This window comes from Dreissena polymorpha, chromosome 1 (assembly GCF_020536995.1).
Source record: "Dreissena polymorpha isolate Duluth1 chromosome 1, UMN_Dpol_1.0, whole genome shotgun sequence".
NCBI lineage: Eukaryota > Metazoa > Mollusca > Bivalvia > Myida > Dreissenidae > Dreissena > Dreissena polymorpha.
In genome coordinates this window covers 12,557,321-12,573,150 of record NC_068355.1, presented here as the reverse complement: position 1 = coordinate 12,573,150, position 15,830 = coordinate 12,557,321, and the positions used below count along the sequence as shown (strand labels likewise).

At 34.8% G+C, this 15,830-nt stretch overlaps 1 protein-coding gene across 3 annotated transcripts in view; it reads right to left on the bottom strand.

Annotated features, from left to right (window-relative positions):
- Positions 1-15,830, bottom strand: part of LOC127871426 (vesicular glutamate transporter 2-like) — a 43,242-nt gene that overhangs the window by 16,158 nt on the left and 11,254 nt on the right. The window contains exons 1-2 of one of the 3 annotated variants that reach the window (XM_052414346.1): positions 10,616-10,874; positions 755-1,434 (exon numbers count right to left, since the gene is read on the bottom strand). In XM_052414346.1, the coding sequence (XP_052270306.1) occupies positions 755-1,051 (297 nt within the window). In that variant the 5' untranslated portion in view covers positions 1,052-1,434; positions 10,616-10,874. Of the gene's footprint in view, positions 1-754; positions 1,435-8,316; positions 8,337-10,615; positions 10,875-15,830 lie in introns of those variants that run through there. The other 2 variants (XM_052414361.1, XM_052414350.1) reach the window with 2 other exon arrangements.

Genomic DNA, 15,830 nt, shown 5'->3' with positions numbered 1-15,830 from the left:
AATTGATGAAGTAATGGCTGTTCAAAGCGATGCACCCCGTTTTCGGGTGATTTTGAGGTGGATACCTTGTTATATATATATTTGATAGTGAATTATTTTTTTTCTTCAGAAAAGTTGATTTTTCGTTTTAATATGATTATTTATCATTCAAAATGATGTTTTTACTAATTAATATCATAGCCACACGATAACCACTTGTGCGCTGGTCCAATACATCGCCATACATGTATAGTATCTGTCGCCTATACGCTTGACGAAGAACGCACAGTAGCAACAGCATAACAAACAGGGACATGATAAACACATGCAAAATGTACTACATGTGGTACATTTCTTTTATAAATTACCCGCGACAGATGTGTGTTGTTTGTCAGGGAAAACGACATTTCAGGCAAATCGTCGGGTCCTCTAGGCAACTACATGTTTGATATTTACATGAAACGTTGCGTTATTGTTAATTTATACGGACTGTAATACAATACAATTATAGTGGTATAAAATTGTTGGCATTTGTAGTATCCGCGCAATTCTGATTCAGAACAAAGCATTCAATCAAATATCATTTAACTGACCATTTTGAAAAAAGAATGCATCACAGTAGTACATGTGTATATATAAAATTAGGTACAAAAAGAATGGTGCGTAAACTACAATATATCCTCGGATTTATGCAGGCTTGAGTTAATACCATCTAAGTGCGTTACATACTTTAAACGCTCATGCGAGTTTTGATTCATACTAATGCGAGACTTACGTTGAGTATGACGTCGACAGATTCGAGCTTATCAAGTGCCTGCATGTCCAGTATGATCACTACCAGCGTCCCGACGTTCGTCCTCATGGCGTAGACCAGCAGCATTCCCATCCCTAGCAGCACCGTAACTATCAGCCGCTTAGGAATGTACAATACACGTCTGGCTGGGCGCCGACTGCCGTCACTTCCGGCCTCCTTCCGCGACTCATCGATAGCATCCTTAGCGAATGGTTTCTTGTCATTTGCGTCGTCGTTGAAACCGTCACCGGCAGCCGTAGCGTCGGCAGTGACTTCCATTGAGTTGATTGGTTGTTACGGCGCGGTCTCAGTGCCAGGGGGACGCCTTCTTTGATTAGGATACCGTTCCCAACGATAATTCCTTCGGCAAGTAACTATTCTCCCAACGTGGACAAATCTTTTAAAAAAATCTTCACCACTCATATGTTTGACAGCATGTCGTTCTGGTTGTTGTTTACAGCAAGTCAAAAGATGTAAGAATAAATAATATCAACGAGTGAGAAGACAGTATCTGCGGTTGTATCTATAAATAGCAGCATTTAATATCCACAAAATCACTTAGTTCACTGTTGAGTGGTCGGATATCCCCTACTAGCCATTAATATTTACACGTACATATATACGCTTGGATAGACTGTGTTATACCATGCTGATTCTTGTATCTGAAATACAAGAAAACAAATTGTAGACTTACATTTCACGTGGACACCACATCTTGTGCTATTCAACAAAACATTTGCTTTTGCAGTTGTTTACAGTATATCAGATGTTACAAATCAATAGAATAAATCTTAGCTGTAACTCACAATATTGAATAGACCTGTATAAATCACTCCTTTAGAGACATAATTGACATGTCGCCGCCGGTCAATTAAATCCTTATCTAAGAATTGATCTACCAATCAGCGATCGATTAATCGGGCGCGTTAGTTAGCTACGAACTGTCCGCCATTTTCCAAGACAAGCTATGTCTAGGTTCACTTTTATTTCAACGAGTTTCTTTTCTTTTCCTCTTTAAAAAAACGTAGATAAAAAATGGTTAAACGGTTTCAATGGGGATAATGTAACTCGGACAATCGATATCCTGAAAGATTAGTTGGTGGCATTGAATTTATATCGTTTCAAAAGCCGAAAAGAGATCTTGAGAAGTGTAAGAGATGTATAAATGAATGCGGTCGTCCCCACGAACAACTGAACGTCAACACTGTCAAAGACAATAAACTAGCAGATTTAAATAGTTTATGTTATCGATCTGATCATCACATAATAGTTCATGTTTTTTAATTGTTTTATCAGTTACTAGGTGATTAATAGAAGCAATGTTCATCTGCATTACTTTAAGAGAAATAAAACCCAGCATGAAGGCTGCTGTGTTTTATTACTCTGATAGTAATGCATGTTATTTCCATTATGCATGTTATTAGAAGGTGACACGTGATATCTTTTCTAAATGACGGTATCTACACATGTGTAGACATGTGGTGTCACCAATGAACGCTTTTAATCCACACTTGGAGATCGAATGCCTAATTCTCTTTTTTTTTCAACGAGTTTCGTTTATTTTGTTTTGAAAAAAAAATGGAAATGAAATATGGCAAAACGATGTAAATAGGGTTAATGTAACTCCAGAAAGATAAGTTACATTAATTAAATATATACCATTTCCAACGCGGAAATGCGGTCTTGACAAGAGCGAGTGGAAGCTTCAATGTGTAGAATTACCGAGATCACTCTTATAGAACATTAATTTATTTCAAAAACTGGAAATGCCATGTAAGCAATAACTACGCATTATTAAGCATGAATTATATCACGTGTGCATGTAGAACAAGGGACAAAATTGTCACAAAACCAGGTTTTCATTGTGAAAAAAAAATCTGATAAAGGGAGAAAACTCAAACTGAACTTTTGAAATGAACAAACAAAATTAACCCCCTTTGTAAGTTTTTTTTTTTTTTTAAATCTATTTTTAGTCGTGGCGACCTTGACATTGGAGATATTGACGTGATTCTTTCGTGCGACACACCGTCCCATGATGGTGAACAAATGTGCCAAATGATTTTAAAATCTCACAATGAATGACATAGTTATGGCCAGGACAAGCTCATTTATGGCCATTTTTGACCTTTGAACTCAAAGTGTGACCTTGACCTTGGAGATATCGACGTAATTATTTCGCGCGACACACCGCCCAATGATGGTGAACAAATGTGCCAAATGATTTTAAAATCTGACAATGAACGACATAGTTATGGCTCGGACAAGCTCATTTATGGCCATTTTTGACCTTTGAACTCAAAGTGTGACCTTGACCTTGGATATATCGACGTAATTATTTCGCGCGACACACCGTCCAATGATGGTGAACAAATGTGCCAAATGATTTTAAAATCTGACAATGAACGACATAGTTATGGCCCGGACAAGCTTGTTCCGCCCGCCCGCCAGCCCGCCAGCCAGCCAGCCAGCCAGCCCGCCAGCCAGCCCGCCCGCATTCGCCAATCTAATAACCAGTTTTTTCCTTCGGAAAACCTGGTTAATAATAGAGAATATCGATACCCACTTTGCGTAACTTAACGAAATCCCCGTTATAAATCGAGTTTTTTGTGTGTCAGAAACAAGTGAAAACGATTTTATGTTTCTATTTAAATAAAGACGTATCGATGAATGCCATTGTATAAGAGTTATTAATACTGATATATATATAACCAATAAATGCGTTAACTTGTGGGAAGTCGGTACCTGCGCGAGCGTCTGATACTGGTAGCTTTACCGAATTTCCCTTCATACAACGCTAATTTATATCAGACAATGACCAAACTGATTGTTTTGTCTTGCACTTTCAATTATAGTGATTGATCAATGTCCGATAAGCAATGTTTAATATTAATATCACTTTTATTCGTAATAACATGTGGGATTTTGGTACCCATTCGGAGTCAGAGTCAGAAAGCGCGTACAACTTCACAGAAATCCCAGTTTTAAAGCCTTATTTCGTGTCAAAAACACGGGGGGGATGTTGCATTAATATTTTCGTAAATAACATGGATAAATACCGGTGAAGAAGTGTTAATTTATTGCTAATACCACCATTACAGGTAGTAACAGGTTCGATTTCGGTAAGCGCGCAAGCGTATGAGAGCGTGTCATCAGAGACGTAGTAGTGTTATCTACGTCTCTGGTTTCATGTACTGAAAACCCGTTATAAATAGCTCATGTTCTCTATAAACGTATATTTTTTGCATTTGCAGAATAACTACATGACAGAGACCCCTTTTACAAGTGTTATATGGTGTCAAAAAGTCCATAAAAATCATCCGGAATATCGCGTAAATCTATATGCAGTTTATAGGCAAAGAAGCCGTTTTGGTGTTAGGTTTGCTACCCACATCGTCCAGGCGTCATGTCAATTATGAGAAAAATACAGGCAGTATATATTAAACTACATAGTTTATGATAATAATAGCGTACAATTTATTTGACTACTATTTAAATCCCTAAGCCACCTTGGTTTCAAGTAAGACTTACAACTTATAAAACACAAAAACTCTCACTCTTACCCGTTATTCTACATAAATTTAAAGGGATCTTTTCACGTTTGGTAAATTGACAAAATTGAAAAACGTTGTTTCAGATTCACAAATTTTCGTTTTAGTCATGATGTTTGTGAGGAAACAGTATTACTGAACATTTACCATGGTCTAATATAGCCATTATATGCATCTTTTGGCGATTTTAAAACCTAAAAATTATACAGCGTTGCAACGCGAAACGATTAAATAATTTGGAGAGTTCTGTTGTTGTCGTTAAATTTTGTGACACTACGAAGATTGCTTGTATAAGGTATAAAATACGACCTCCATATTTATTAGGCAGAATAGCCGAGAGAGTAAAAGCGTTTTTACTTCAGGACCTCGGCAGGACTCCAGGGGTCACTGGTTCGAAACCTGCTTCATGCAGTTTTTTTTTCCTTTTTTTAATTTTATTCTTTGTTTTTTTACTGCAGCTTTTACGATCAAATGTTTACATTTATCAATAGAAAACATTTAATGAATAACTTCAGAACATGCCAAAATCTGTGAAAAGGCCCCTTTAAGTCCATATAATTACATGGCTACTAAAAAGCGACCTTTTCATACGGCAGCGTATATGGTACACCCCAATAATATGGTCATGCCGGATTAATTTACATCGACTTACTGTGAAATAACATGGTATGTCGACATAGTTTTGTAGCTTTTTTCCACTCAATTTTACTCGCCATAACGACATTAAGTTTAAGTCTCGATGTAAATGTTTCCGGCTTTTCCCGAAAAATTACTAGTATTTGGTCGACATGATCTAAGTCGACAAATCAACATAATTTTTGGCGTCATGCTCGTGAAAATGACTTGCCATCATAGTTTTAGTCGACACGATGAGTTATTTTTTACGCCATGACACCTTTTACGTATCATGCCGTCATAGAATATGGTACACCCCAATAATTTGGTAATGCCGGATTAGTTTATATCGACTTAATTCTGTGAAATAACATGGTATGTCGTCATAGTTTTGTAGGTTTTTCCATCTTAATTTTACTCGCCATAACGACATTAAGTTTAAGTCTCGACGTAAATGTGTCCGGCTTTTCCCGAAAAAAATATTTGGTCGACATGATCTAAGTCGACAAATCAACATAATTTTTGGCGTCATGCTCGTGAAAATGACTTGCAATCATAGTTTTAGTCGACACGATGAGTTATTTTTTCCGCCATGACACCTTTTTCATATAATGCCGTCATAGAATGTTGACATCATCACAGCATTAGGGTCTACGATATACACTTCCATATTTTCACGTTTTGGTAAAATTGACAAAATTGTAAAAAAGTTTCAGTTTCGCAAATTTTCGTTGTAGTGATGATATTTTCAAGGAAATAGTAATACGGAACAATTACCATGCACCAAATGGGCATCTTTCAAGAAAATTATTACGAAATTTCGTGTTTATAACATAATGCAAATAACACGGAAGGTTTCTATATTTGCCTGAAATTATTTTTCAAAAATTTGCAGAAAGTATTCGACACAGCTAAAACGATATGCGATAAGCAGAAATATGCCACCATAATACAGCAATTATGTCGTCTAAAGATGTGTACAGCTGTTTCAGGTTATAGACATTGTAATTTAAAGGGACCTTTTCACAGATTTTGGCATGTATCGAAGTTTGTTATTAAATGCTTTATATTGACAAGAAATATCTTTAAAAAAGATATACGGCGTTGATTGTGGTTGGAGTTTATGAAAGGTAAAGAGTTCAATGAATGAGATCAAGGATAGCGAATGTCTTTTTCTGTGCAGTTGTTAGCTGCATCACACGCAATACGGGTTGTTACGCTTAGTTTTCGCGGCTTATTTTACATTATTACATATTGCTGGTCATAAACCTATAGATACAAAACAGAAAACCAAAAGAATAATGGAAGTGAAATTAAAACATATGAGTATCCGTACATATTTTAAATATTTATACGCGCGTTCTTCGAATAAACCTGTTTTAGTGGTTTGTCGGGCATTGCTATTTGATTTGATTATTAACAGTATCGAGAATCATCGCGCTCATGCTTAATACATTAGTCAATATGGTGGTATAATTCTTGTTAAATTAATTAAAAATAATATTTATTATGGTATTGCTAAAAACACATTAAGAATCTATTATTGATATACCATAATTATATCGCTGGATATCTTCATTTAACATCTTTCTGGTCTAAAGAAAATTCCAGTTCAGCTAGTTCACGCTTTAGCGTCTTTATTATATAACGATTATTTTGCTGGCCACGAACTCCGGTCAGCACATAAGGTAGTCGTGAAGACGCAGCGATGACCTGTATATAAACTCTGACATTCACACACACTGGCTGCGAATTGATCCGATACCTCGCGGGTTGAAATGCAATGCATTAAAGTGATGCCTCGCTTCCATTGCTCTTTATACTTTTACATTTTAACATGTTGACAGGAAAATGGAAGTTAGTACTAAATATGAGAACATAGCCTTTAAGTACAAACGTTCTCGCGCTGGCAATCCACTGAAAATAAAAGGTGCACGCACAAACTGTAATGATGTCGAGATTAATGGTAAAACGGTTCTATCTATTAAGCCTTTTCATTAGAGATAAAATTGTTTCATGCTGAACACGCAGTAAAACAGTGTTACAAAGACGCGGACATGTTTCAAATGTTCTGGTCGTATGCTCAAATCAGCCTATGGGATAAATGAAGTGTATTCATTCTGGCCTAGCCGCGGGAAATTTTATTTGAATTTTATTGGACAGTTACAAAGGTCAGGTAAGGTTACGCCGAATAAATGTAGACATTGGATCTAAAAAGCTCCAGTAAAAAAAATCAAGAATACAATTAAAGAATGACAAAAGTAACCCTCAACTGGACTCGAACCACTGATCCATAGAGTAAAAGTCTATCACATAGACCACTCGGCCATCCGTACACATGCAATGAGTGATGAATTTATACTTTATATAAGCAATTATCATAATATCACAAAATATAACGATAGCAACAGAACTTAACAAATTATTCAATCGTTTCGCGTTCCAACGCTTTATAATTTTCTGTTTTTTAAATCGACCAATGATGCAGGTTATGTATATTTTAAACCATGTTAAAAGTTTAGTATTAATTCCTCACAAATATCATAACTTCAACAAAAATGTGCGAATCCGAAACATTTTTTTTTATTTTGTCAATTAACCTAAACGTGTAAAGGCCCCTTTAAAGATGCACAACTTTTATAAACCTGAACATATATAATGGAGCTGCATTATTTTTTAAAGGATTTTTTGTGTGCAAAAGAAGTATTGATAGAGACCCGACATCACAACCTTAAACGATAAAATTTGAAAGGGATCCTATTTACTGCGTACAAAATTGGTCATATGTGGTAAGTAAATATAGGTATGTATAATATAAAGCAATTGTTTTCAAATATTATGCAAAAGAAACACAATTGCGCCAACATAATACGATACCAAAACTATCATTCCCCATTAAATGTTATTTGAATATTGTCGATAATATAATTAGATTTTGTGTATGATTTTACGGTTCATGTAGAGGCTTCATTTTGAAAAATGTGGGACCCCTAGCATTGAACTCAAATTTGAGTAAAGGAAGAGTGCCACATTGAAAATGTATACATATATGCTTTAAAGGATGTTTTTCCTTCAAACTGCTACCAATTTTGTACATCAACGTTTCATAACATCCACAAAATCAATCAAAATACAAAGCGATTTTAACAATAAAATATACACTATTTTCAAAAATCTGAATCATGTTTATTCCACGTATTTCGGCGGAAAATTATATAACTAGTGATTAATTTCGACATTGACGAGGGCAAGTTACGCTTAAATAGTAAAAAAAAGTTTACATATCTAGAAATATCAAAACTCGAACACATGTCATTTCATCACCATGGGGGCAGCCATTTTTAAATAAATAAAATAGAAAGAAACATGCTTAAAACTCACTCATCGCCTAATTGACATTCCAAACGGTTGACGATGACAAATGCATTGGATTGTAATCTTTCCGTTGATGTTTGCAAACTGCACGATCAGACCTCACAAACACTCAAAAGAATAATTATGTAAGAAGCATTTCACCAATGTTTACAATCGTTGTCGAATCACATGTATTATATTATTGCGTATAAAATAGTACGCTTACAGACTGACAGAAAGATCGATACGTAACTCCGTTCAATTCATCACGGTATACTATTCTATCGATAATATATAATAATACATCGCTTTAACAATCTAAAAGTATAAATAATTCTTTTAAACGGAGTTTTTAATAACGAAAGTGAAAACAACGGAAGTTGGATGGATATTCTGTGAGATGCACTTCAGCTCCAGAAAAACAATACAAATAAACTAAAAAAGACGTGCTGGGGACAATTTTCAGCTGGAAAATATTTGAAATATGGTAATTGATGATATCTCTACGTGGTCATTTCTGTTATTTAGTGCGATCTCTTGCTGATTAATGTTAATAGTTGTTTTACTAGTTGCCATTCAACTGTCAAAATACGTACGTGTTTTCTCAGGTATGTGTATACACATACCCGGTTTTCTCACCACTGCACGTGGTTTCGACCGATTTGTTTTGCACGTTTTTCTACGGAGCATAGCGATGGCCACGCTTTCAAAATGGGTAGAAGGAATCGAAATATAAAATCATTCGGTTTGCCAATTTCTTTATATTCCTTTACAATTTTATATGTCGTCTGCAATCTATTTCAATTTGAGATGGTTTAAAATTTGCAATTTGGTTGAGAGGTAAATAACAAAATTGTTAAGCCTTTGAAATAGAATTGTGACTCTTATTATCCACCATACCTGGATTTTTCAAAAGTAGTTACGTTTTAGTTATTTTTAGAACTTTGTTTAGGAAATTTATCCCAAAAAGGCAGTTGAATAAAAACTCATTTATTGTTTTATGACAATATTTTTTTGTGTGAAATGTTGCTAACTTGACCTTGTATATGTATATAGCTTTGTATTTATTCAACTTAAGGTAGTGCATATCACAGGTGGGTAGCGTGTGGCTATGATATTAATTAGTGAAAACATCATTTTGAATGATAAATAATCATATTATAACGAAAAATTAACTTTTCTGAAAAAAAATATTTCACTATCAAATATATATATAACAAGGTATGCAACTCAAAATCAGCCCAAAACGGGGTGCATCGCTTTGAACAGCCATATCTTCATCAATTGTGCAGCGATTTTCACGATCTCGGTCTTATTCAACGCAGAAATGAATTTCCTTTCTGGAAATGTAATGTCTTGCAATATTTTTACAAATGCTGGGTCAACTTTTCAGAAATAACACGATTCACAACTCGCATGACCCAGTTGACAGTGATCATGCTGTCTTTAAGACTGAAATCTTCACGGAGTAAAGGGCAACTTCCCTACAAAGTTCATGTAGTTCGATACCATAATTCAATAAAACGTATGAAAAAACATTATTACCGTTCTTGTCGATACATTCTGCATCAAGACTAACTGTCCAGCGCCGTTTGAAACCTTTGTTTACATACATTTCAACTAACTGACATTTTAAACATACGAGTTATTTCATTGGTCCAATGCGGAGGTGTGTCTTTACAACTGGAGATTTCATTCATAAAGACAGCATGATCACTGTCAACTGGGTCATGCGTGTTGTGTATCGTGTTATTTCTTAAAAGTTGACCCAGCATTTGTAAAAATATTGCAAGACATATACATTTCCAGAAAGGAAATTCATTTCTGCGTTGAATAAGACCGAGATCGTGAAAATCGCTGCACAATTGATGAAGATATGGTTGTTCAAAGCGATGCACCCCGTTTTGGGCTGATTTTGAGTTGCATACCTTGTTATATATATATTTGATAGTGAAATATTTTTTTTCAGAAAAGGTAATTTTTCGTTATAATATGATTATTTATCATTCAAAATGATGTTTTCACTAATTAATATCATAGCCACACGCTACCCACCTGTGGTGCATATCCTTCCTGACTTTAGATTGAGATTTTGTAAATTAGTGTAAAAATGTATTGGTTTTAAACCAAAATATGAATAAAGCACACAAATATTGAATGTCAAAAATGTGTTTATGTTATTCTTTCCGTCTCTAGCTTTAAAATGATATATGATTTGACCATATTGTACCACATTGAATGAAGAAAAACCAAAGCGAAGTTTTAATGAATTTTATCCCAACCCCCATGAACCTTAAATTATAGGATATTATTTTATGAAATATACCTCTGAGTGTTGGTAAAAACTCCAATTTACGTCCGGTAACAAACTCCACACGCTAGTCTTATCCGGTTAAGAATAACTGCATATTCAATTGTATTATGTTTTTACAACTGCTTGATACACATAAAACCCTTGCCGAATATAAAATAGAAGAATGTGAAAGCTTTCTGCTCGCTATGTAAATACACCACTTATAACACACGTATAAATATCGGGCTGCGTCGGTGTATTAGCCCTGCATAACAAATACCTTAATGTCAGCTAGATTAATGTCGCATTTATAAAAAGCCTAGTTGTAGCTTAAAGCGACACAAGCATTAGATTTGAGATATGAAAAGGAGCTTTATAACGCAGTGCAACGATTTTAAGCAGATACGTTATATATGCAAAAGAGAATTTAGAATGTTAAAGGGGCCTTTTCACAGATTTTGGCATTTTTTAACTTATTCATTAAATGCTTTATATTGATAAATGTAAACATTGGATCGTAAAAGCTCCAGTAAAAAATCAAGAATAAAATTAAAAAAAGGAAAAGAACATTGCCCGGAGCAGGTTTCGAACCAGTGACCCCTGGAGTCCTGCCAGAGTCCTGAAGTAAAAACGCTTTAGCCTACTGAGCTATTCCGCCGAATACACATATTTCACGTATTTTATACGTTATATAAGCAATCTTCGTAGTTTCACAAAATTTAACGACAAAAACAGAACTCTCCAAATTATTCAATCGTTTCGCGTTGCAACGCTTTATAATTTTTAGGTTTTAAAATCGTCAAAAGATGCATATAATGGCTATATTAGACCATGGTAAATGTTCAGTATTACTGTTTCCTCACAAATATCATAACTAAAACGAAAATGTGCGAATCTGAAACAACTTTTTTCAATTTTGTCAATTTACCAAAGCGTGAAAAGATCCCTTTAAGCCCTCGCTTTTATTGATCCTCAAAAATATGTATAAAGAACTTAATTAAACCAATGCAGGGACCATTATATAAAGTTTACGCAAATAAAACTTTCAAAATAGCTGTTTATGTTTTAAGCGAGCTTATATTGATTTGAGAACATTATACAATAAGAATAACATGAACATATATGCCTTAAATATTGTATTGCTAAAACAAATATGTTCGCCGGTCTAACTAAAACTTTCCAATGAATAGAAATGGTTTGTAAATCACATTATACAGCACTTCCACCAGGCGTCTCGGTTCTGGGCGAGTGTCCCCTGCTGTCCCCATGTTTGCCCATTTGCTTAGCATCTGCATCCAGGTCGCGGCGACAGGCGTTTCTAGGCTGCCCTCCCTATCTTATTTTCCTTTCGGGTATCCTGGTGAGAGATTGCTTTGTCGTATTGGCTGCAGGCTTTCGAAAGGTGTAGCCTATCCATCGCCAACGTCTCTGAAGGGTGTCTTTTTCAAGGCATTAAGATTTGATTAGATCTAGATCTTGTCTGGCCAGCGGATCTTAAGGAGCTTCCTGAAGCAGGTGTTGATGAAGACCAAGATTTCTTTATGGTGGTGACAGAGGATCTCCAGGGTTCTGCTCCATAGAAGAGTATTCGGTCTTTTCATAACTAAAAAGTTGTCTCCCATTCGGGTAAGTATCACGAGTATCCCGCATTGTGTACACACCGGTCTTACTGACAATAACGTAGTGACGTCACCATTTATGTATAGAATGGAGTATCCCGGGTAAAAGCGGATATGACTGAAAAGTGCGGATATGGACAGGCAATATCGACACTTTTTTGCAATGTTTATTTCAATGTTTAATAATAAAAAAAATCACAATTTGTGTTAAATATGCTAGTATTGTCTCAAAATATAACATTTTAATAGACATTATCATTTTTTCAACTCTAAATTCATATCCGCGAACATGACGAAGTGCCAGAAGATTGTTTTATGGCTACACATCACAAACAATATAACCACGCCGACACCACATATGTTTTGTTGTGTAAGTTTACATAATGTTTATATCATATACTGAATGTATTATTATTCTTGATGTCGTCTCAAAACTTTAGTATTTAGATATACAATTTTTTCCTTGTTTCCACTAATTTTTACATTGTTCGACCTTAAAAACGTTTGAATTTCAGTTTTTGAATAGTTAAAGACATCCTCGACAGTTGTTGTAATATTCATTAATAGAATTCATGTTTTCAATCGATAACTTTTTTAAATACACGCGCTTAGTGATATTTACAACCGGAAGTAAACAATACCTACCTAAAATTTAAGATATTTCGTTAATATTATGTTTTATAAGTGAATGTAACAGCTGTAATATTAATTGTAAACATATAGGCTTCGTATTTTAACTTATCGGGATATTGGATATAAACTGTTGAAATATTAACGAAAAATCTAAAATTTTACAGGGACATGCATTGCTTTTCAATAACAGCGCAACTATAATGGTTATAATCGTTCTTGAAACATTTAAATGTAGCACTACGATATCCTGTGTTCATTGAATAAATAAAATAACGTGCATATTTTTACTTACCAATAAACTATAATATATAGTAACAATCAAATATAAGATATTTTTACCTTGCATATATAATACATATTGTGTATTATTCATTAAACATTGAAATAAACATTGCAGAAAAAGTGTCGATATTGCTTATATTCGTCCATATCCGCCCTTTTCGGTCATATCCGCGGATATGAGTCATATACGCATTTTAGACGGACCGCTTTTTACCGGGATACTCGCATTGTGTCACACCGGTCTTACTGACAATAACGTAGTGACGTCACCATCTATGTATAGAATGGGATACTCGTGATACCTAACCGAATGGGAGACATCTTCTTAGTTACAAAAATCCCGAATTTGCATCACGATGGTATTGAAGAGCATAATCTTGGCGTTGATGCCAATTGCGCTGAATCCACAGATGTTCTTCAGCTGCTGGGAGGCTGCTCTTGCTTACCCGATGCGGGTTCTGACGTCTGCAGCCGTTCCCCCATGGTTGTACATAATGCTTCCGAGATATGTGAAGATGTTTACATATTCCAGCTCATTGCCTTGGTCTCTGATGGGTGTGCTAGTGGTTGCGTTCGTCTTGAACACCTTGTTCTTCCCTATGTTGATGGTAAGACTCAGTCTAGCCTAGTTGTCCGCAACAATGTTGGTCTTTTCCTGCATCTGTTGTTGGGTGTGGGAGAAAAGAGACAGATCGTCGGCAAAGTCGAGGTCCTCCAACTGTTTCCAGAGTGTCCATTGGATTCCGTTTCGCGTCTGGTCCGTCGATGTAGACCTTTGTTGGCCAGCAGGAACAGGAAACGTGAGCGTAAGCATTCATTCTGTTTTCTTTTTCTGCCTGATGATGTTGGTGATCTTTTCTGGCATTCCGTAGTGTCCCAATGGTCTCCAGAGGGTACCCTATAAATGCTGTCGAACGCCTTCTTTAGTCGAGAAAGTTGACATACTGGGGTATATTTCACTCCATGGATTGTTCAAGAATGAGTCTCGATCTGATCTAGAGCAAGTTTTGGAAGTACATGTATTCAAACCACCCGTTTTTGCCCCCTCGTCTTCTGCTATCACTCCTCCATTGTGTCCCTTTTTGTGCTTCTCTGGATTGGCAAACATTCATGCCAATCTCTTTGGGATGGAGTACAGGTCTTGTATCTATTGTTATATGCTTTTTATATTCAATATAAGACATATAATGTAAACATGTAAATGATCATAAAACAAAGTGATGCCATGAAATACTAGTAGTAATAATACTCACACGTGTTATACAAGATATACTAATATGTACTTTTTGACCTTGTGGTTTCCTTTTGGTTAAAAAAAGTTAATATGTATTTTTTCCTTTAGTGTTTTGTGATAGGTGTTTTTAAAGAAAAGAAAAAAAAAACGAAAAACAACATAAAAGTTATGAATAAGGATGAGATGCATCAAGTGGGTATAAAGCATACTGGACTTGTTTATGAAAGTTTAATGTGTGTCCATTTCTGTTCAAATATATGAAGTGTATCATTGTGAAGGGCAATTTCTTTTTCAATTTGATTCTTTAGTTTTAAGTAATTGATAAAACAGTTTATTGTAGGTTCTTGATTTCTGTATTTCATGCTGAATATAAAATATTTCATTAATATAACTATGTGATTCACAGCGTTATTAACCTCTTGTATTTTGAAGGTATTTATCCCCAAACTGATGCCTAAGAGAGATAGTTTAACATTTAATTGTTGTTTCTCTAGAAAGGTTGTCAATTGATTCCATAGAGGTTGAATATGTTTACACTCCCAGAAAAGGTGTTCTATTATTTTCAATATGCTCACTACACATATCACATAGATTTGTGTTGGATAGGTTGCACTTAAACAGATATGTATTTGTAGCTATGATTCTCTGGGTTTATTTATATTGAAAATTTCTCAGTATGCTATCAGTAGTTGATTTATATGGCATGATAAATATTTGTTTCCAATTAAATTCTTTTTCTCAAAGAAGGTTTTTCCATTTAGTTTGAGCTTTAGAGATTTCGGTAGGGTTTTTAATTTGAAGTGTGTAAAATATTTGTAGTTTTTTTGTTTGTTTTGTTTTGCAATGATGTTTTCTACGAAAGTTTTTTGAGTACATGGTGTGTTATTTGTATTGGTTACTGCTTTAATATGTATGGGTATACTTTTGATAAATGTGTAGTACATCAGGAAATTACTAGTAGGTATTCCGAATATGTAGCACAAGTTTTCAAAAGAATAGAAGTCGTTTATTCTGTAGTCGTACCATTGATCTACATATTTTATGTTTTGTGCTAACCAATTTTTATAGAAAAACGTTTAAATATTAGTAGTTATGTCTTTATTGTTCCATAGAATTATTTTACTGTTTATTTTGGTTTCTAAATTATGAGTTACTTTACACCATGCCGATAGAACATTCGATAGAAATATGTTTTTGGTTGAAATTTCGTCTAAGATATGTTGTCGATATTACATTCAAAAAGTAAGGAGTCACCATATGTTTTAAGGATTTTCTGGTAGAATAATTTACATTTACTCGTGTTGGTGTTATCTAAATATCTCTCGACCCAACTGCATTTGATTGCATTCAGGAATGAATCCATATCCGTTAGTCTGATACCTCCATATTCTACTGATTGAATTAATTGAGTTCGCTTAATTTTATCAGGTTTACCGTACCATATGAAATTAAATATTTCTGATTTTATATCTTCAATTAT